This window comes from Protomyctophum parallelum (genome assembly GCF_964188405.1).
Source record: "Protomyctophum parallelum genome assembly, chromosome: 19".
Lineage (NCBI taxonomy): Eukaryota > Metazoa > Chordata > Actinopteri > Myctophiformes > Myctophidae > Protomyctophum > Protomyctophum parallelum.
Window position 1 is genome coordinate 1979676 of NC_139717.1, and position 25000 is coordinate 2004675.

General features: G+C 43.7%; 1 protein-coding gene across 2 annotated transcripts in view; it reads right to left on the reverse strand.

The window, feature by feature from the left end:
• Nucleotides 1-25000, reverse strand: part of tmem63a (transmembrane protein 63A) — a 66792-nt gene that overhangs the window by 28681 nt on the left and 13111 nt on the right. For both annotated transcript variants that reach the window (XM_083789970.1, XM_083789969.1), the window contains exons 6-13: nucleotides 22733-22784; nucleotides 21791-21902; nucleotides 16121-16191; nucleotides 9556-9636; nucleotides 9232-9358; nucleotides 7769-7902; nucleotides 6288-6449; nucleotides 2677-2830 (exon numbers count right to left, since the gene is read on the reverse strand). In XM_083789970.1, coding sequence (XP_083646096.1) covers nucleotides 2677-2830; nucleotides 6288-6449; nucleotides 7769-7902; nucleotides 9232-9358; nucleotides 9556-9636; nucleotides 16121-16191; nucleotides 21791-21902; nucleotides 22733-22784 — 893 coding nt within the window. The remainder of the gene's footprint in view (nucleotides 1-2676; nucleotides 2831-6287; nucleotides 6450-7768; nucleotides 7903-9231; nucleotides 9359-9555; nucleotides 9637-16120; nucleotides 16192-21790; nucleotides 21903-22732; nucleotides 22785-25000) is intronic.

Below are 25000 nucleotides of genomic sequence, written 5' to 3' on the forward strand. Positions count from 1 at the left end.
ACTCATTTATTTCAGACATGCTGTAGTATGATATTAACTCATTTATTTCAGACATGCTGTAGTATGATATTAACTCATGTATTTCAGACATGCTGTAGTATGCTATTAACTCATGTATTTCAGACATGCTGTAGTATGATATTAACTCATTTATTTCAGACATGCTGTAGTATGATATTAACTCATTTATTTCAGACATGCTGTAGTATGCTATTAACTAATTTATTTCAGACATGCTGTAGTATGATATTAACTCATTTATTTCAGACATGCTGTAGTATGATATTAACTCATTTATTTCAGACATGCTGTAGTATGATATTAACTCATTTATTTCAGACATGCTGTAGTATGATATTAACTCATTTATTTCAGACATGCTGTAGTATGATATTAACTCATTTATTTCAGACATGCTGTAGTATGCTATTAACTCATTTATTTCAGACATGCTGTAGTATGCTATTAACTCATGTATTTCAGACATGCTGTAGTATGATATTAACTCATTTATTTCAGACATGCTGTAGTATGATATTAACTCATGTATTTCAGACATGCTGTAGTATGATATTAACTCATTTATTTCAGACATGCTGTAGTATGATATTAACTCATGTATTTCAGACATGCTGTAGTATGATATTAACTCATTTATTTCAGACATGCTGTAGTATGATATTAACTCATTTATTCCAGACATGCTGTAGTATGCTATTAACTCATTTATTTCAGACATGCTGTAGTATGATATTAACTCATTTATTTCAGACATGCTGTAGTATGATATTAACTCATTTATTTCAGACATGCTGTAGTATGATATTAACTCATGTATTTCAGACATGCTGTAGTATGATATTAACTCATTTATTTCAGACATGCTGTAGTATGATATTAACTCATTTATTTCAGACATGCTGTAGTATGATATTAACTCATTTATTTCAGACATGCTGTAGTATGATATTAACTCATGTATTTCAGACATGCTGTAGTATGATATTAACTCATTTATTTCAGACATGCTGTAGTATGATATTAACTCATTTATTTCAGACATGCTGTAGTATGATATTAACTCATTTATTTCAGACATGCTGTAGTATGATATTAACTCATTTATTTCAGACATGCTGTAGTATGATATTAACTCATGTATTTCAGACATGCTGTAGTATGATATTAACTCATGTATTTCAGACATGCTGTAGTATGATATTAACTCATGTATTTCAGACATGCTGTAGTATGATATTAACTCATGTATTTCAGACATGCTGTAGTATGATATTAACTCATTTATGGATTAAAACACCTTTTCTCCTCTCCTGAACAGTTAGTCTTGCCACGTGACATTTATGACAATGTCCAGCCTGGCCCTGCTAAAGCCCCACATGGGGATGCAATTAACAATAATCCTGATTCAGACACCTAATTAATTAATGAGACCTCTCTGACAGGCACAGTCTCTCTACGTGGCGCGTTGTCGTTTGATACACATAAAAAGCCACGTTCCATGATCCAGCAGCTATAAGTAATTAGTTTTATGGTCTATACCTTGCATTCTTTGGGCTGTGAAGAATCATCTTGCAAACGTTATCCCCCCCAAATAAATATAACTAACTAACTGTAGGCATGGGATATATATTATAATGTGCCATAAGCTTCATTAACTGTTTATTTTTTAGTTTTATTTTCATCACCTACGACGTGCTGTGAGCTTACAGATCAGCTACTTTCCTATCATTTTTATCCCACGATTTTGTAACCCATTTTTCACCCCTGTGTCAATCATCTAATGTGATCCTGGGCTCTACACACCCTCCGCCAACCTAGTCCCCATATATGGGGGACAAGGGGAGACCAACCTAGTCCCCATATATGGGGGACAAGGGGAGACCAACCTAGTCCCCATATATGGGGGACAAGGGGAGACCAACCTAGTCCCCATATATGGGGGACAAGGGGAGACCAACCTAGTCCCCATATATGGGGGACAAGGGGAGACCAGCCTAGTCCCCATATATGGGGGACAAGGGGAGACCAACCTAGTCCCCATATATGGGGGACAAGGGGAGAGCAACCTAGTCCCCATATATGGGGGACATGGGGAGACCAACCTAGTCCCCATATATGGGGGACAAGGGGAGACCAACCTAGTCCCCATATATGGGGGACAAGGGGAGACCAACCTAGTCCCCATATATGGGGGACAAGGGGAGAGCAACGGACTTGAACTCACGCTTCCTTCATGCCTGAGTGTCCAAGTTGCTCCTTTACACCTGACAGGGGGAAGTTTCCCTGGTTGGACGTAGCGCGTGGAAGGAACACGTAATTCCAACCAGTTCCTTTCCCCTCCATCAGGCGCCCCGGCTGGCCAGGGGGAGGCAGTTTAGAGACCAGGATTACTGCATGTTTTTGTGAGGGTATCTACCCTAGGGGACACGGGGAGAACATGCAAACTCCACACAGAAAGGCCCTTTCGCCAACCCCGCCTTCGGGTATGGGCACTGATGACGCGGAGGAGGAAACACGCCGCCAGCACCCACAGCGCCCCGAGCGGGAATCGAACCCAGGACCTTCTAGCTGTGAGGCGACAGCACTACCAACTGTGCCACCGTGCCCCAGATCAGCTACTTTCAAGAGAGGAGAGACTTATTTTTTTTCACTCACGTTGAGGTAATAGATGGGCTTGGTGACGTTGAACTTGTCCATGGTGCTGATGATGATGGAGGGCGTGGTGAGGAAGGTCAGCAGGAAGAACAGGCAGAAGTTGAGCAGGAGGCAACGCACCCACCAGCGAGCACCCTGCACCGACAGGTTGTCCCTGAGGGAGGGGAAGAGTTATAATGTAACACCCTGTACCAAGAGGTTGTCCCTGAAGGAGGGGAAGAGTTATAATGTAACACCCTGCACCGAGAGGTTGTCCCTGAGGCAGGGGAAGAGTTATACTGTAACACCCTGGACTGAAAGGTTGTCCCTGAAGGAGGGGAAGAGTTAAACTGTAACACCCTGGACTGAGAGGTTGTCCCTGAAGGAGGGGAAGAGTTATACTGTAACACCTTGCACCGAGAGGTTGTCCCTGAGGGAGGGGAAGAGTTATACTGCAACACCCTGGACTGAGAGGTTCAGAGTGTGGAGTAGGAGAGTAGCGACACGCTTTGATCTCTCCGCAAAGCGGGTGCCTATGGGCTATAGTTCCAAACATTGGAACTATCCCATTGAGACAAAGCGGGGTGCCTATGGGCTATAGTTACAAACATTGGAACTATCCCATGAGCACTTCCGTTGTTACAATGGGAGTCAACGCTAGTGTCGCCACTCTCTTGCTATATTACTCTGGACAGGTTGTGCATGAGAGAGACAGAGAGGGAGAGTCATACACAACAGTGTTACAAGTTAAAATGCAGGTATTTATGCAGAGCAAGGTGTGAGATCTGAGAAATGAGAACCCTAGTCAATAAACCACAAGGGAAAACAGTCACAGAAGTGTGACTGTTTTACAATGAGTATGAAAATGAGTATGAAACTGGAATAACGTGTAATAAACAATGCAATACAAATAAAACAGGTCAAATCTGTCTAAACAACATGCTATCTAAATAACATTCTGTACATCTGTCAAGAAAAAACACAAGTCTAAAGAAATATATTTTAAACTCATGAGTAAACAATATAATGTCTGCATCTTATACTGGCATCTATCGATAGGAAGTGGAAGAGGGATCGAAGGACAGGGTATTTCAGACTACAGTAGCAGAGTCTGCCGATCTCTGAATGTTTATAATTACATTATTAGTTTATTATTAATACAGAGTCTGCCGATCTCTGAATGTTTATTATTACATTATTAGTTTATTATGAATACAGTCTGCAGATCTCTGAATGCAACGGAGACTTTATTCCAGTTAGGGAGCCAAGAGTGTGTTATATGATCTACGTACAGTATGTGAGCAGAGGGATCGTAGGCATACAGTAGATGCATAGATTACATAACTAGGATGCTAATACTGAACTAGATGTGTTGAAAGGTACTGTACCGAGAACACCCCAGAACATGTTCTTGGGGTGAGGTGGAGCATAACATACCAGAACATGTTCTTGGGGTGAGGAGGAGCATAACGTACCAGAACATGTTCTTGGGGTGAGGAGCAGCATAACGTACCAGAACATGTTCTTGGGGTGAGGAGCAGCAGAACGTACCAGAACATGTTCTTGGGGTGAGGAGCAGCAGAACGTACCAGAAAATGTTCTTGGGGTGAGGAACAGCATAACGTACCAGAACATGTTCTTGGGGTGAGGAGCAGCAGAACCTACCAGAACATGTTCTTGGGGTGAGGAGCAGCAGAACCTACCAGAACATGTTCTTGGGGTGAGGAGCAGCATAACGTACCAGAACATGTTCTTGGGGTGAGGAGCAGCAGAACGTACCAGAACATGTTCTTGGGGTGAGGAGCAGCAGAACCTACCAGAACATGTTCTCGGGGTGAGGAGGAGCATAACGTACCAGAACATGTTCTTGGGGTGAGGAGGAGCATAACATACCAGAACATGTTCTTGGGGTGAGGAGGAGCATAACATACCAGAACATGTTCTTGGGGTGAGGAGCATAACGTACCAGAACATGTTCTTGGGGTGAGGAGCAGCATAACGTACCAGAACATGTTCTTGGGGTGAGGTGGTGTAAGAACTTACCAGAACATGTTCTTGGGGTGAGGAGCAGCATAACGTACCAGAACATGTTCTTGGGGTGAGGAGCATAACGTACCAGAACATGTTCTTGGGGTGAGGAGCAGCACAACGTACCAGAACATGTTCTTGGGGTGAGGAGCAGATAGGACCTACCAGAACATGTTCTTGGGGTGAGGAGCAGATAGGACCTACCAGAACATGTTCTTGGGGTGAGGAGCAGATAGGACCTACCAGAACATGTTCTTGGGGTGAGGAGCATAACATACCAGAACATGTTCTTGGGGTGAGGTGGTGTCAGAACCTACCAGAACATGTTCTTGGGGTGAGGAGCAGATAGGACCTACCAGAACATGTTCTTGGGGTGAGTAGCAGAACGTACCAGAACATGTTCTTGGGGTGAGGAGCAGCAGAACCTACCAGAACATGTTCTTGGGGTGAGTAGCAGAACGTACCAGAACATGTTCTTGGGGTGGGCAGCAGCATAACGTACCAGAACATGTTCTTGGGGTGAAGAGCAGATAGGACCTACCAGAACATGTTCTTGGGGTGAGGAGCAGCAGAACCTACCAGAACATGTTCTTGGGGTGAGGAGCATAACGTACCAGAACATGTTCTTGGGGTGAGGAACAGATAGGACCTACCAGAACATGTTCTTGGGGTGAGGAGCAGCATAACATACCAGAACATGTTCTTGGGGTGAGGAGCAGCAGAACCTACCAGAACATGTTCTTGGGGTGAGGAGCAGCATAACGTACCAGAACATGTTCTTGGGGTGAGGAGCAGCATAACGTACCAGAACATGTTCTTGGGGTGAGGAGCAGCAGAACGTACCAGAACATGTTCTTGGGGTGAGGAGCAGCAGAACGTACCAGAACATGTTCTTGGGGTGAGCAGCAGATAGGACCTACCAGAACATGTTATTGGGGTGAGGAGCAGCAGAACGTACCAGAAAATGTTCTTGGGGTGAGGAGCAGCATAACGTACCAGAACATGTTCTTGGGGTGAGGAGCAGCAGAACGTACCAGAACATGTTCTTGGGGTGAGGAGCAGCAGAACGTACCAGAACATGTTCTTGGGGTGAGCAGCAGATAGGACCTACCAGAACATGTTCTTGGGGTGAGGAGCAGCAGAACCTACCAGAACATGTTCTTGGGGTGAGGAGCAGCAGAACCTACCAGAACATGTTCTTGGGGTGAGGAGCAGCATAACGTACCAGAACATGTTCTTGGGGTGAGGAGCAGCAGAACCTACCAGAACATGTTCTTGGGGTGAGGAGCAGCATAACGTACCAGAACATGTTCTCGGGGTGAGGAGCAGCAGAACTTACCAGAACATGTTCTTGGGGTGAGGAGCAGATAGGACCTACCAGAACATGTTCTTGGGGTGAGGAGCAGATAGGACCTACCAGAACATGTTCTTGGGGTGAGGAGCAGCATAACGTACCAGAACATGTTCTTGGGGTGAGGAGCAGCAGAACCTACCAGAACATGTTCTTGGGGTGAGCAGCATAACGTACCAGAACATGTTCTTGGGGTGAGGAGCAGCATAACCTACCAGAACATGTTCTTGGGGTGAGGAGCAGCAGAACCTACCAGAACATGTTCTTGGGGTGAGGAGCGTAGCTGACTCTCCAGTCGCTGACCTTCAGGTCGGAGCTGTTGGAGGAAGGCTGCGGCTCTCTGCGGAGGCAGCAGCGCATGGCCGCCCCCCCGGCGCCGTCGTCTCCCTTCAGGGCGTTGAAGTCTCTCAGAATGCTGCGAGGGGTTAAAAACCGTTCAGCCGTTAACCACATGAACCCCATGCAGCAGCGTCCATATTCTGGTCTTGTCATAACTGCCGAACCTTCGGCGAAAATTGTCCATCTACTACAAGCTCACAACACGTCACGTCGCGATGTGTTGTGAGCTTCGACAGATTGGCCGATTTTAGGCGAACAGGGGAAATAAATGAGGGCGTCGAGGACAGACGCCGATCAAGTATAATAGGGTTTATGTGGTTACGGCCAAGTTCAGGAATCGTTGTGAAAATGGTGCATTTATATAGCGCCTTTATCCAAGGCGCTTAAGGGCCGATTCATACTATTTTACCGCTGTTTCGGCGCTGTAGTGCCGAAATGATTTCGGCTTGTCAGAAATTTTCAGTAGCACTGAAGAGCCGACTTCAGGACGGTACCCCCCCCCCCCCCCCCCCCCCCTCCCCTCCTAACCTCTACAGAGCCGAACCGACTTTTATTCGGCTCTAAAATAGGAGTATGAATGGGCCCTTACAGAGATTGTGCATTACATTCACCCATTCACACACACATTCACACACCTTTACATAGATTGTGCATTACATTCACACACTCACACACACATTCACACACCTTTACATAGATTGTGCATTACATTCACCCATTCACACACACATTCACACACCTTTACATAGATTGTGCATTACATTCACCCATTCACACACATATCCACACACCTTTACATAGATTGTGCATTACATTCACCCATTCACACACACATTCACACACCTTTACATAGATTGTGCATTACATTCACCCATTCACACACACATTCATACACGGATGGCGGAGGAAACCATGCAATGCACCAACTAGCACATCGGGAGCAATTAGGGGTTCAGTGTCTTGCTCAAGGACACTTTGACACTAACTCTGGGGGAGCCCACAGGGATCGAACCGGGAACCCTGCGGTTCCCGTACGGTCACTCTACCCCTGAGCCACCGCCGCCCCGCACATAGTAAAGACTATGTGCGGCAAAGATTTTGCCGCTTTCAAAGCGGTATATACCACTTTTTGTAGAGTGGTCTTTAATACTTCTATCAAGAGCTGATTCAATCACCTAGAACATGATAAACCTCTTCTAGCATCATGTGTTTTCAGTATCACTTAAAACATTATAATTTTCTTATTGACAGAAGTTAAATGTTATGGTCAAAGTATCCCAGATATGTCTCCGTTTTCAACACACACACACACACACACACACACACACACACACACACACACACACACACACACACACACACACACACACACACAGAAACAAAAGCTGAACTCACAAGGTGGCCATGGCCTCAGACTGCATTGTGACAAAGGCCATCCCTAGGGGGCGCTGTGGCACCAGTTCCTTCTGCCTGCTCACCTCCTCGATGAGACAATTCTCCTGATTACTGTAGTAGTCTATAGCATCCACCTGCACGCACGCACGCACACACACACACACACACACGCACACACACACACACACACACACACACACACACACAGAGTATGGTATTGCAGATCATGTCTCCCCACGTCCAACTCCAAACTAATGAAAATATTAGATGTACAAGCTCACAGCACGGCCATGTTTGTGGGCTTGTAGATCTGCTATATGCACTACTTCTTAAAAGTATTTTCCCTCCAAATATATATATTTTTTTATGCCTCTAGATCAGCTGGATTATAGATAGTCACCAATGTACAGTTTTTCAATGTGCAAATATGTCTTACAAAAAAGAAGAAAAAAACATAATAGGTAGTTAACCCATTCTGAACGGGAACCCATTTTGGTGTTAGCATCATGTTATGCTTTAGCTATTGAAAAATAGCAGATCTACAAGCTCATAGCGCGCCACCGAGTGGCGCGCTACAAGCTTGTAGGTCTGCTATTTTTGAAAAATCGAAGAACGACTGACATTTTTAGAATCTGATCTCAGGTCAGAATGGGTTAATCAGACCAGTGTGTGTCCAGTGTAAACCTCGTATGAATCTGATCTCAGGTCAGAATGGGTTAAACAACTAGTCGACTAGTAAACTAGGCAACTAGTCAACTAACATCTGTCTCACCTGCTGGCTGTGTCCTCTGGAGTTACACCAACACAGGTGACCAAACAAACATCTGTCTCACCTGCTGGCTGTGTCCTCTGGAGTTACACCAACACAGGTGACCAAACTAACATCTGTCTCACCTGCTGGCTGTGTCCTCTGGAGTTACACCAACACAGGTGACCACACAGACATCTGTCTCACCTGCTGGCTGTGTCCTCTGGAGTTACACCAACACAGGTGACCAAACAGACATCTGTCTCACCTGCTGGCTGTGTCCTCTGGAGTTACACCAACACAGGTGACCACACAGACATCTGTCTCACCTGCTGGCTGTGTCCTCTGGAGTTACACCAACACAGGTGACCAAACAAACATCTGTCTCACCTGCTGGCTGTGTCCTCTGGAGTTACACCAACACAGGTGACCAAATAAACAAACATCTGTCTCACCTGCTGGCTGTGTCCTCTGGAGTTAGACCAACACAGGTGACCAAATAAACAGACATCTGTCTCACCTGCTGGCTGTGTCCTCTGGAGTTACACCAACACAGGTGACCAAATAAACAGACATCTGTCTCACCTGCTGGCTGTGTCCTCTGGAGTTAGACCAACACAGGTGACCAAATAAACAGACATCTGTCTCACCTGCTGGCTGTGTCCTCTGGAGTTACACCAACACAGGTGACCAAATAAACAGACATCTGTCTCACCTGCTGGCTGTGTCCTCTGGAGTTACACCAACACAGGTGACCAAACAGACGGGGGTCGAACATGGAGCGAGTCCCCGTCCTCTCCAGAACCCGCTCGTAGTAGCGCAGGTTCTTCCTGGCTCGCGTCCTGCGGACGGGGAAAGGAACGACCCGATTATCAGCACCACGAGGCAGCTATAGGGCTGGGACTATCGCTGATCTGTCTTCTATTCCATTGATCATTGTATCAATTGATTAACCCATCTTGGGGCGGGAACCCCTTTTGGTGTTAGCATTATTATGTTATAATTTAGCTATTGAAAAATAGCAGATCTACAAGCTCACCTCTCCTTGTCCAGCTGCATGAGTTTGTCCACGTCGTACGCCAGGTTCACGTCATGTACCTGACATGTTGGATAGGCCTCCCTGTAGACAATACATACATGTATTAATACACCCTAAACATGTTGGATAGGCCTCCCTGTAGACAATACATACATGTATTAATACACACTAAACATGTTGGATAGGCCTCCCTGTAGACAATACATACATGTATTAATACACACTAAACATGTTGGATAGGCCTCCCTGTAGACAATACATACATGTATTAATACACACTAAACATGTTGGATAGGCCTCCCTGTAGACAATACATACATGTATTAATACACACTAAACATGTTGGATAGGCCTCCCTGTAGACAATACATACATGTATTAATACACACTAAACATGTTGGATAGGCCTCCCTGTAGACAATACATACATGTATTAATACACACTAAACATGTTGGATAGGCCTCCCTGTAGACAATACATACATGTATTAATACACACTAAACATGTTGGATAGGCCTCCCTGTAGACAATACATACATGTATTAATACACACTAAACATGTTGGATAGGCCTCCCTGTAGACAATACATACATGTATTAATACACACTAAACATGTTGGATAGGCCTCCCTGTAGACAATACATACATGTATTAATACACACTAAACATGTTGGATAGGCCTCCCTGTAGACAATACATACATGTATTAATACACACTAAACATGTTGGATAGGCCTCCCTGTAGACAATACATACATGTATTAATACACACTAAACATGTTGGATAGGCCTCCCTGTAGACAATACATACATGTATTAATACACACTAAACATGTTGGATAGGCCTCCCTGTAGACAATACAAACATGTATTAATACACACTAAACATGTTGGATAGGCCTCCCTGTAGACAATACAAACATGTATTAATACACACTAAACATGTTGGATAGGCCTCCCTGTAGACAATACATACATGTATTAATACACACTAAACATGTTGGATAGGCCTCCCTGTAGACAATACATACATGTATTAATACACACTAAACATGTTGGATAGGCCTCCCTGTAGACAATACATACATGTATTAATACACACTAAACATGTTGGATAGGCCTCCCTGTAGACAATACATACATGTATTAATACACACTAAACATGTTGGATAGGCCTCCCTGTAGACAATACAAACATGTATTAATACACACTAAACATGTTGGATAGGCCTCCCTGTAGACAATACATACATGTATTAATACACACTAAACATGTTGGATAGGCCTCCCTGTAGACAATACATACATGTATTAATACACACTAAACATGTTGGATAGGCCTCCCTGTAGACAATACATACATGTATTAATACACACTAAACATGTTGGATAGGCCTCCCTGTAGACAATACAAACATGTATTAATACACACTAAACATGTTGGATAGGCCTCCCTGTAGACAATACATACATGTATTAATACACACTAAACATGTTGGATAGGCCTCCCTGTAGACAATACATACATGTATTAATACACACTAAACATGTTGGATAGGCCTCCCTGTAGACAATACATACATGTATTAATACACACTAAACATGTTGGATAGGCCTCCCTGTAGACAATACATACATGTATTAATACACACTAAACATGTTGGATAGGCCTCCCTGTAGACAATACATACATGTATTAATACACACTAAACATGTTGGATAGGCCTCCCTGTAGACAATACATACATGTATTAATACACACTAAACATGTTGGATAGGCCTCCCTGTAGACAATACATACATGTATTAATACACACTAAACATGTTGGATAGGCCTCCCTGTAGACAATACATACATGTATTAATACACACTAAACATGTTGGATAGGCCTCCCTGTAGACAATACATACATGTATTAATACACACTAAACATGTTGGATAGGCCTCCCTGTAGACAATACATACATGTATTAATACACACTAAACATGTTGGATAGGCCTCCCTGTAGACAATACATACATGTATTAATACACACTAAACATGTTGGATAGGCCTCCCTGTAGACAATACATACATGTATTAATACACACTAAACATGTTGGATAGGCCTCCCTGTAGACAATACATACATGTATTAATACACACTAAACATGTTGGATAGGCCTCCCTGTAGACAATACATACATGTATTAATACACACTAAACATGTTGGATAGGCCTCCCTGTAGACAATACATACATGTATTAATACACACTAAACATGTTGGATAGGCCTCCCTGTAGACAATACATACATGTATTAATACACACTAAACATGTTGGATAGGCCTCCCTGTAGACAATACAAACATGTATTAATACACACTAAACATGTTGGATAGGCCTCCCTGTAGACAATACATACATGTATTAATACACACTAAACATGTTGGATAGGCCTCCCTGTAGACAATACATACATGTATTAATACACACTAAACATGTTGGATAGGCCTCCCTGTAGACAATACATACATGTATTAATACACACTAAACATGTTGGATAGGCCTCCCTGTAGACAATACAAACATGTATTAATACACACTAAACATGTTGGATAGGCCTCCCTGTAGACAATACATACATGTATTAATACACACTAAACATGTTGGATAGGCCTCCCTGTAGACAATACATACATGTATTAATACACACTAAACATGTTGGATAGGCCTCCCTGTAGACAATACATACATGTATTAATACACACTAAACATGTTGGATAGGCCTCCCTGTAGACAATACATACATGTATTAATACACACTAAACATGTTGGATAGGCCTCCCTGTAGACAATACAAACATGTATTAATACACACTAAACATGTTGGATAGGCCTCCCTGTAGACAATACATACATGTATTAATACACACTAAACATGTTGGATAGGCCTCCCTGTAGACAATACATACATGTATTAATACACACTAAACATGTTGGATAGGCCTCCCTGTAGACAATACAAACATGTATTAATACACACTAAACATGTTGGATAGGCCTCCCTGTAGACAATACATACATGTATTAATACACACTAAACATGTTGGATAGGCCTCCCTGTAGACAATACATACATGTATTAATACACACTAAACATGTTGGATAGGCCTCCCTGTAGACAATACATACATGTATTAATACACACTAAACATGTTGGATAGGCCTCCCTGTAGACAATACATACATGTATTAATACACACTAAACATGTTGGATAGGCCTCCCTGTAGACAATACATACATGTATTAATACACACTAAACATGTTGGATAGGCCTCCCTGTAGACAATACATACATGTATTAATACACACTAAACATGTTGGATAGGCCTCCCTGTAGACAATACATACATGTATTAATACACACTAAACATGTTGGATAGGCCTCCCTGTAGACAATACATACATGTATTAATACACACTAAACATGTTGGATAGGCCTCCCTGTAGACAATACATACATGTATTAATACACACTAAACATGTTGGATAGGCCTCCCTGTAGACAATACATACATGTATTAATACACACTAAACATGTTGGATAGGCCTCCCTGTAGACAATACATACATGTATTAATACACACTAAACATGTTGGATAGGCCTCCCTGTAGACAATACATACATGTATTAATACACACTAAACATGTTGGATAGGCCTCCCTGTAGACAATACATACATGTATTAATACACACTAAACATGTTGGATAGGCCTCCCTGTAGACAATACATACATGTATTAATACACACTAAACATGTTGGATAGGCCTCCCTGTAGACAATACATACATGTATTAATACACACTAAACATGTTGGATAGGCCTCCCTGTAGACAATACAAACATGTATTAATACACACTAAACATGTTGGATAGGCCTCCCTGTAGACAATACATACATGTATTAATACACACTAAACATGTTGGATAGGCCTCCCTGTAGACAATACATACATGTATTAATACACACTAAACATGTTGGATAGGCCTCCCTGTAGACAATACATACATGTATTAATACACACTAAACATGTTGGATAGGCCTCCCTGTAGACAATACATACATGTATTAATACACACTAAACATGTTGGATAGGCCTCCCTGTAGACAATACATACATGTATTAATACACACTAAACATGTTGGATAGGCCTCCCTGTAGACAATACATACATGTATTAATACACACTAAACATGTTGGATAGGCCTCCCTGTAGACAATACATACATGTATGAATACACACTAAACATGTTGGATAGGCCTCCCTGTAGACAATACATACATGTATGAATACACACTAAACATGTTGGATAGGCCTCCCTGTAGACAATACATACATGTATTAATACACACTAAACATGTTGGATAGGCCTCCCTGTAGACAATACATACATGTATTAATACACACTAAACATGTTGGATAGGCCTCCCTGTAGACAATACATACATGTATTAATACACACTAAACATGTTGGATAGGCCTCCCTGTAGACAATACATACATGTATTAATACACACTAAACATGTTGGATAGGCCTCCCTGTAGACAATACATACATGTATTAATACACACTAAACATGTTGGATAGGCCTCCCTGTAGACAATACATACATGTATTAATACACACTAAACATGTTGGATAGGCCTCCCTGTAGACAATACAAACATGTATTAATACACACTAAACATGTTGGATAGGCCTCCCTGTAGACAATACATACATGTATGAATACACACTAAACATGTTGGATAGGCCTCCCTGTAGACAATACATACATGTATTAATACACACTAAACATGTTGGATAGGCCTCCCTGTAGACAATACATACATGTATTAATACACACTAAACATGTTGGATAGGCCTCCCTGTAGACAATACATACATGTATTAATACACACTAAACATGTTGGATAGGCCTCCCTGTAGACAATACATACATGTATTAATACACACTAAACATGTTGGATAGGCCTCCCTGTAGACAATACAAACATGTATTAATAATTAATATGTGTAACTGTATACGGCTGTGGTGTAACTATATATATATATATATATATATTAGGGCTGTCAAATGATTAAAAAAATTAATCAGATTAATCACAGCTTCAAAATTAATTTAATCATGATTAATCACCATTCGAACTATGTCCAAATATGCCATGTTTTCCTGTTTATTGTTGTGGAAATGGAAATATAAATGACAGAAAGCGGATATACATTCGTTTTTGAATTGTTTTCTAAGGCATTTAGTATAGCCATGATGTGATGTGAGCATTTGTAGGCCTAGCCTACACTTTGAGTTAAATCAACACTGGCTTTTGGCCATGTAGACTGCGGTCCCCCAGGAGGAAGTCACTAATGTTGCTCTGGAGAGGGAAGTCTGGAACACTCTGGTGGAGCTGTTGCCCCCGCGACCCGACTAGGGATAAGCAGTTGAAGATGGATGTATGGATGAATGGAGACTGGGGTCCCAGTCCAGAGATGAAAATCATAATAAAATTTAATTTGGGGGTCCTTGAAATTAAAATAGCTGAGAAGCAATGGGTTAAACTGTAGACTATAGTTAATTGAAATTCACAAAATACAATAATGGCACATAAGCATTTTTGGAAACAGGGCTTGGTTTAGAAAAGCCTATATTTTGCGCTAAAGTAATTATTGAATAACATATAAATGTAGGTTTTAAGGGTAGAATGGCATTGTAGTGGACTGTAGTGAGAGGCGAGATTGTCTCTCCTTCATTGCGGGACTGCAGGACTAGTCTGGAGAAGAGATAGTTAGTCGTGAATCAGCTTCAGTCAGTGTTTTGGTTCGTACCTGGAGTTGTGCATTATATCTCTGCTGTGCACAGCAGCACAGGGGAACTGTCTTTAATATATCCATGGTCGTTTTCAGTTGCTTTCCATGTGCGACACAAAAGTACCATGTGTTTGTTTTGGTAATAGCCTACTGCTGGCGCAGCCATGCTGATTCACGTAATCGCGTAGGACAAAACGAAACCAGCCGGACAAACATTAACGGCATTTTCAAAATGTCCACAAGTTGCGACGGACCCGAGTGATTCTTGCAGCGCGCTGATAGCTAACACTAGTAGTGTGTGTGTGTGTGTGTGTGTGTGTGCAGTGTAGCCTAATGGGGCTTTGCTAGGCAGACAAAGTAACGCAACAGAGTTACAGAATCAAACCACTTTGCAACCAAACTACAATACACAAGCTATCTCTCTGGTGTTGTTCAATCATGACTGTGTGCTACACAGTGACAGATTTGTTATGCTCTGGACGTTCCTGAGCCGCGCGCACGGGCGCATGTTAGGGGGAACACTAACATGTGTTAATTGCGTTAAATATTTTAACGCAATTAATTAACGCAATTGATTAATGCCATTAACGCGTTATTTTTGACAGCCTTAATATATATATATATATATATATATATATATATATATATATATATATATATATATAGTATACTGTATATATAGTGTATAAAGTGTTGTTTGTACTCACATGAAATGAGTCTTCACAGCCTCCTCTGTGGCTTCCTTAGGGACTGAACACACGAACAAGGTGTTCCTGGTCTGCAAGGACAGGACAGAACAGGGTGAGGACAGGACAGAACAGGGTGAGGACAGGACAGAACAGGGTGAGGACAGGACAGAACAGGGTGAGGACAGGACAGGACAGGGTGAGGACAGGACAGGACAGGGTGAGGACAGGACAGAACAGGGTGAGGACAGGACAGAACAGGGTGAGGACAGGACAGAACAGGGTGAGGACAGGACAGAACAGGGTGAGGACAGGACAGAACAGGGTGAGGACAGGACAGGACAGGACAGAACAGGGTGAGGACAGGACAGGACAGGGTGAGGACAGGACAGGACAGAACAGGGTGAGGACAGGACAGAACAGGGTGAGGACAGGACAGAACAGGGTGAGGACAGGACAGAACAGGGTGAGGACAGGACAGAACAGGGTGAGGACAGGACAGAACAGGGTGAGGACAGGACAGAACAAGGTGAGGACAGGACAGAACAGGGTGAGGACAGGACAGGACAGGGTGAGGACAGGACAGAACAGGGTGAGGACAGGACAGAACAGGGTGAGGACAGGACAGAACAGGGTGAGGACAGGACAGGACAGGGTGAGGACAGGACAGAACAGGGTGAGGACAGGACAGAACAGGGTGAGGACAGGACAGAACAGGGTGAGGACAGGACAGAACAGGGTGAGGACAGGACAGAACAGGGTGAGGACAGGACAGAACAGGGTGAGGACAGGACAGAACAGGGTGAGGACAGGACAGAACAGGGTGAGGACAGGACAGAACAGGGTGAGGACAGGACAGAACAGGGTGAGGACAGGACAGAACAGGGTGAGGACAGGACAGGACAGGGTGAGGACAGGACAGAACAGGGTGAGGACAGGACAGAACAGGGTGAGGACAGGACAGAACAGGGTGAGGACAGGACAGAACAGGGTGAGGACAGGACAGAACAGGGTGAGGACAGGACAGAACAAGGTGAGGACAGGACAGGACAGGGTGAGGACAGGACAGAACAGGGTGAGGACAGGACAGGACAGGACAGGGTGAGGACAGGACAGAACAGGGTGAGGACAGGACAGAACAGGGTGAGGACAGGACAGAACAGGGTGAGGACAGGACAGAACAGGGTGAGGACAGGACAGGACAGGGTGAGGACAGGACAGAACAGGGTGAGGACAGGACAGAACAGGGTGAGGACAGGACAGGACAGGGTGAGGACAGGACAGGACAGGACAGGGTGAGGACAGGACAGGGTGAGGACAGGACAGAACAAGGTGAGGACAGGACAGAACAGGGTGAGGACAGGACAGAACAGGGTGAGGACAGGACAGAACAGGGTGAGGACAGGACAGAACAGGGTGAGGACAGGACAGAACAGGGTGAGGACAGGACAGGACAGGGTGAGGACAGGACAGAACAGGGTGAGGACAGGACAGGACAGGGTGAGGACAGGACAGAACAGGGTGAGGACAGAACAGAACAGGGTGAGGACAGGACAGAACAGGGTGAGGACAGGACAGAACAGGGTGAGGACAGGACAGGACAGGGTGAGGACAGGACAGAACAGGGTGAGGACAGGACAGGACAGGGTGAGGACAGGACAGAACAGGGTGAGGACAGGACAGAACAGGGTGAGGACAGGACAGGACAGGACAGGACAGGACAGGGTGAGGACAGGACAGAACAGGGTGAGGACAGGACAGGACAGGGTGAGGACAGGACAGAACAGGGTGAGGACAGGACAGGACAGAACAGGGTGAGGACAGGACAGAACAGGGTGAGGACAGGACAGAACAGGGTGAGGACAGGACAGGACAGGACAGGACAGAACAGGGTGAGGACAGGACAGAACAGGGTGAGGACAGGACAGAACAGGGTGAGGACAGGACAGGACAGGACAGGACAGGACAGGACAGGACAGGACAGGGTGAGGACAGGACAGAACAGGGTGAGGACAGGACAGGACAGAACAGGGTGAGGACAGGACAGGACAGAACAAGGTGAGGACAGGACAGAACAGGGTGAGGACAGGACAGAACAGGGTGAGGACAGGACAGAACAGGGTGAGGACAGGACAGAACAGGGTGAGGACAGGACAGGACAGGGTGAGGACAGGACAGAACAGGGTGAGGACAGGACAGGACAGAACAAGGTGAGGACAGGACAGAACAGGGTGAGGACAGGACAGAACAGGGTGAGGACAGGACAGAACAGGGTGAGGACAGGACAGAACAGGGTGAGGACAGGACAGAACAGGGTGAGGACAGGACAGAACAGGGTGAGGACAGGACAGGACAGAACAAGGTGAGGACAGGACAGAACAGGGTGAGGACAGGACAGAACAGGGTGAGGACAGGACAGGACAGGGTGAGGACAGGACAGAACAGGGTGAGGACAGGACAGGACAGGGTGAGGACAGGACAGAACAAGGTGTTCCTGGTCTGCAAGGACACAGTCTTGGTAAAATAACACCCTATTTGATCATACTACAAGGGTAACGACAACGGATAAAAAGTAGCAGATCTACAAGAAGTTATGCAGGAACGCCTACTTTCAGCCCCTACATCCAATCAGAATGCCTACTTTCAGCCCCTACATCCAATCAGAACGCCTACTTTCAGCCCCTACATCCAAACAGAACGCCTACTTTCAGCCCCTACATCCAAACAGAACGCCTACTTTCAGCCCATACATCCAAACAGAACGCCTACTTCCAGCCCCTACATCCAAACAGAACGCCTACTTTCAGCCCCTACATCCAAACAGAACGCCTACTTTCAGCCCCTACATCCAAACAGAACGCCTACTTTCAGCCCCTACATCCAATCAGAACGCCTACTTTCAGCCCCTACATCCAAACAGAAAAGTCCTACTTTCAGCCCCTACATCCAAACAGAACGCCTACTTTCAGCCCCTACATCCAAACAGAAAAGTCCTACTTTCAGCCCCTACATCCAAACAGAAAAGTCCTACTTTCAGCCCCTACATCCAAACAGAACGCCTACTTTCAGCCCCTACATCCAAACAGAACGCCTACTTTCAGCCCCTACATCCAAACAGAAAAGTCCTACTTTCAGCCCCTACATCCAAACAGAACGCCTACTTTCAGCCCCTACATCCAAACAGAACGCCTACTTTCAGCCCCTACATCCAAACAGAACGCCTACTTTCAGCCCCTACATCCAAACAGAACGCCTACTTTCAGCCCCTACATCCAAACAGAACGCCTACTTTCAGCCCCTACATCCAAACAGAACGCCTACTTTCAGCCCCTACATCCAAACAGAACGCCTACTTTCAGCCTCTACATCCAAACAGAACACCTACTTTCAGCCCCTACATCCAATCAGAACGCCTACTTTCAGCCCCTACATCCAATCAGAACGCCTACTTTCAGCCCCTACATCCAAACAGAACGCCTACTTTCAGCCTCTACATCCAAACAGAACGCCTACTTTCAGCCCCTACATCCAAACAGAACGCCTACTTTCAGCCTCTACATCCAAACAGAACGCCTACTTTCAGCCCCTACATCCAATCAGAACGCCTACTTTCAGCCCCTACATCCAATCAGAACGCCTACTTTCAGCCTCTACATCCAAACAGAACACCTACTTTCAGCCCCTACATCCAAACAGAACGCCTACTTTCAGCCCCTACATCCAAACAGAACGCCTACTTTCAGCCTCTACATCCAAACAGAAAAGTCCTACTTTCAGCCCCTACATCCAAACAGAACGCCTACTTTCAGCCCCTACATCCAAACAGAACGCCTACTTTCAGCCCCTACATCCAAACAGAACGCCTACTTTCAGCCCCTACATCCAAACAGAACGCCTACTTTCAGCCCCTACATCCAAACAGAAAAGTCCTACTTTCAGCCCCTACATCCAAACAGAACGCCTACTTTCAGCCCATACATCCAAACAGAACGCCTACTTCCAGCCCCTACATCCAAACAGAAAAGTCCTACGTATACGATTGCATTAAACAAGGTTAAACTCACATTATGCATGCACATACCCTTATACGATGGTACACCTTGTGACACCTTGTGTCACAACTCAGATAATTACATTCCATTATCTGTCACATTTTTGCTACAACACCTAACTGTACCCCAGGCCCTCTAGGGTCAGTACAGTAGAGAACGATGCTAACTGTACCACAGGACATAGGGACAGACACAGGACATACGGACAGACACAGGACATAGGGACAGACACAGGACATAGGGACAGACACAGGACATAGGGACAGACACAGGACATACGGACAGACACAGGACATAGGGACAGACACAGGACATAGGGACAGACACAGGACATAGGGACAGACACAGGACATGCGGGACAAAGTGTTCTAGGCGGCGGCTCGCCCCTTCTTTGCAAGGCCATAAAAAAAAAGTACAATAAAAGTGTAAACACATACAGTACTGTACATATTATTGTCTGTCTCGTTACAACACCACACCTTTTTGCTGACTGGATGTCAGAAGTGTCAGTGAAATGACAGTGGACGCTGTGACTCACTCACACTGTACTGTACCGTACCGTACCGTACCGTTAGCCTGGTTAATAAACCAGACTAATATCGCACGGATCCGCGGGATATTAGTCTGGGGAGGCTCAGCTTGGATTTCATTTCCAGGGAAACATTTTCTCTTTGACGCAATTGGTCAGAGCTACTGTCAGTCAAAGGTCTCAAGCATTGAACGTCACTGTACCAAAGCCCGCCCATATTGCATACCGTGTCCCTATTGGGCGCCCACATTCTCTGGTGTAGGAAATGGGCGTAAAATTGAGCTTCTCCAGACCGAAATCCGCCGGTAGGCAATTTTTTTTTGCCAACAGCTGATTCGGTCTGGTTTATTAACCAGGCTACCGTACCGTACCGTACCGTACCGTACTGTACTATACCGTACCGTACCGTACCGTACCGTACCGTACCGTACCGTACTGTACCGTACCGTACCGTACCGTACTGTACTATACCGTACCGTACTGTACCGTACCGTACCGTACCGTACTGTACTATACCGTACCGTACTGTACCGTACCGTACCGTACCGTACTGTACTATACCGTACCGTACTGTACCGTACTGTACCGTACCGTACTGTACTATACCGTACCGTACTGTACCGTACCGTACCGTACCGTACTGTACTATACCGTACCGTACCGTACTGTACTATACCGTACCGTACTGTACCGTACCGTACCGTACCGTACTGTACTATACCGTACCGTACTGTACCGTACCGTACCGTACCGTACTGTACTATACCGTACCGTACTGTACCGTACCGTACCGTACCGTACTGTACTATACCGTACCGTACTGTACCGTACTGTACCGTACCGTACTGTACTATACCGTACCGTACTGTACCGTACCGTACCGTACCGTACTGTACTATACCGTACCGTACCGTACTGTACTATACCGTACCGTACTGTACCGTACCGTACCGTACCGTACTGTACTATACCGTACCGTACTGTACCGTACCGTACCGTACCGTACTGTACTATACCGTACCGTACTGTACCGTACCGTACCGTACCGTACTGTACTATACCGTACCGTACTGTACCGTACTGTACCGTACCGTACTGTAGTGTACTCACCGCGTCGCTGTGCTGCATGCCTCTCATGGTGGAGGTGTGGTGTCTGAGCAGAACCACCGTCAGCACCAAGTACAGCACGGCAAACACCGTGTGGAGCCACAGCAGGTTGTTCCTACACGCACACGCACACACACACACACACGCGCACACACACACACACACACACACACACACACACACACACACGCACACACACAGACACAGACACACACACACACACACACACACACACACACACACACACACACACACAGTCAGCAGTGAAAACAATTGTTCCGACAAAAATAAATGCGGCTCTAGCCCATTCTGACCTGAGATCAGATTCTATAAATGTCTTCTACATCCTGACAGTTTTCCATTCTGACCTGAGATCAGATTCTAAAAATGTTCTTCTACATCCTGACAGTTTTCTGATAAAGCTATGTTTCTATGTCAGTCGCTATTCGATTTAAAAAAAATAGCAGACCTACAAGCTATGAGCTTTTAGATCTGCTATTTTTCAATAGCTAAAGCATAACATAATGCCAACACCAAAAGGGGGTCCCGTCCAAAATGGGCTAGAACTGGTTTATTTTCCGGCGAAAAACTAAATGTTGCTCCAGAACCGGTTCCGTTCTAGATTCTTGGACCCTTTGGTGCTTTCACGGAGCAGACGGACATTTTCTTGGTTTTCAGTTCTGAACCAACTTTTAGTATATAGGGTTCTAAAACAGATTCATGGTCAGTGTAAACGCTCTGAACTGGATCAATAGAACATAAACAGAACTGAACCGGTTCAACCCAGGTGGACAAAGGGGTCTAAGTGGAGCCACACGTTCCTAAAAAATATTAAATATAATATTACAAAGACAAAACCTCTGCTAACTCTCACATGTTACAGGTCCACAAAATGCTATTAGCTAATAGTTAATGTTATTAGTAGTGTAATTATTAATTAATTACCCTCTCTGAAGATTCCCCAGCGTCGTCCTTCCAAAGTTGTACGGGTCATTTCCTGGAAAAAAATATAGAATATGTTGCTTTTATTTACTTTGCAACCCCAGATCAATATGAGTAGATTTGGTTAAAGTCTGGAAAAGCTATGTTTCTATGTCAGTCGTTCTTCGATTTTTCCAAAATAGCAGACCTACAAGCTCGTAGCGCGCCACTCGGTGGCGCGCTATGAGCTTGTAGATCTGCTATTTTTCAATAGCTAAAGCATAACATGACGCTATAACACCAAAATGGGTTCCCACCCAAAATGGGTCAAGTCATTTTCAACCTGGTGTCCCTATTCTCAGCATGTCATAATAAGTAAAAAAAAAAATAGCTAAATGATTAAGTGACTATACGACAGATAAACATAGTTTTGCAGTATGAAATAAGGCTTTACCGTTTGAACCCTATATACTTCATGGTCTCCCATGGGGTCGTGTTGTCCCTCTAGTCTACACCAAATCTCTTCGCCTCAAATAGACGATCTACAAATAATGCGTCGAGCTATTTCCATCAAACGTTGGCGATGTATCGCTTCATGCCCAGCTTAGTGATGATGGCATAAAGTTGTTTAAAAAGTGTCAAAAGTTATGAAGTTTATGGTTATAGTTTATAGTCTCGCTAGGCTAAAACTGGTTCCATATCTCCACATCCTGCCAGATGTACTAATCTGCATAATGAGCAGGTAATCAGTACGGGAGGAGATTTGTAGATCAGTCACATAATACAGACATAATATGTCTGTATTAATTTATACTGTAGCACTGAGCCTCTGACTTATTAAATATTATACTGTAGCACTGAGTCTCTGACTTATTAAATATTATACTGTAGCACTGAGTCTCTGACTTATTAAATATGATACTGTAGCACTGAGCCTCTGACTTATTAAATATTATACTGTAGCACTGAGTCTCTGACTTATTAAATATTATACTGTAGCACTGAGTCTCTGACTTATTAAATATTATACTGTAGCACTGAGTCTCTGACTTATTAAATATTATACTGTAGCACTGAGTCTCTGACTTATTAAATATTATACTGTAGCACTGAGTCTCTGACTTATTAAATATTATACTGTAGCACTGAGTCTCTGACTTATTAAATATTATACTGTAGCACTGAGTCTCTGACTTATTAAATATTATACTGTAGCACTGAGTCTCTGACTTATTAAATATTATACTGTAACACTGAGTCTCTGACTTATTAAATATTATACTGTAGCACTGAGTCTCTGACTTATTAAATATTATACTGTAGCACTGAGTCTCTGACTTATTAAATATTATACTGTAGCACTGAGTCTCTGACTTATTAAATATTATACTGTAGCACTGAGTCTCTGACTTATTAAATATTATACTGTAGCACTGAGTCTCTGACTTATTAAATATTATACTGTAGCACTGAGTCTCTGACTTATTAAATATTATACTGTAACACTGAGTCTCTGACTTATTAAATATTATACTGTAGCACTGAGCCTCTGACTTATTAAATATTATACTGTAACACTGAGCCTCTGACTTCATATTATACTGTAGCACTGAGTCTCTGACTTATTAAATATTATACTGTAGCACTGAGTCTCTGACTTATTAAATATTATACTGTAGCACTGAGCCTCTGACTTATTAAATATTATACTGTAGCACTGAGTCTCTGACTTATTAAATATTATACTGTAGCACTGAGTCTCTGACTTATTAAATATTATACTGTAGCACTGAGTCTCTGACTTATTAAATATTATACTGTAGCACTGAGTCTCTGACTTATTAAATATTATACTGTAGCACTGAGTCTCTGACTTATTAAATATTATACTGTAGCACTGAGTCTCTGACTTATTAAATATTATACTGTAGCACTGAGTCTCTGACTTATTAAATATTATACTGTAGCACTGAGCCTCTGACTTATTAAATATTATACTGTAGCACTGAGTCTCTGACTTATTAAATATTATACTGTAGCACTGAGTCTCTGACTTATTAAATATTATACTGTAGCACTGAGTCTCTGACTTATTAAATATTATACTGTAGCACTGAGTCTCTGACTTATTAAATATTATACTGTAGCACTGAGTCTCTGACTTATTAAATATTATACTGTAGCACTGAGTCTCTGACTTATTAAATATTATACTGTAGCACTGAGTCTCTGACTTATTAAATATTATACTGTAGCACTGAGTCTCTGACTTATTAAATATTATACTGTAGC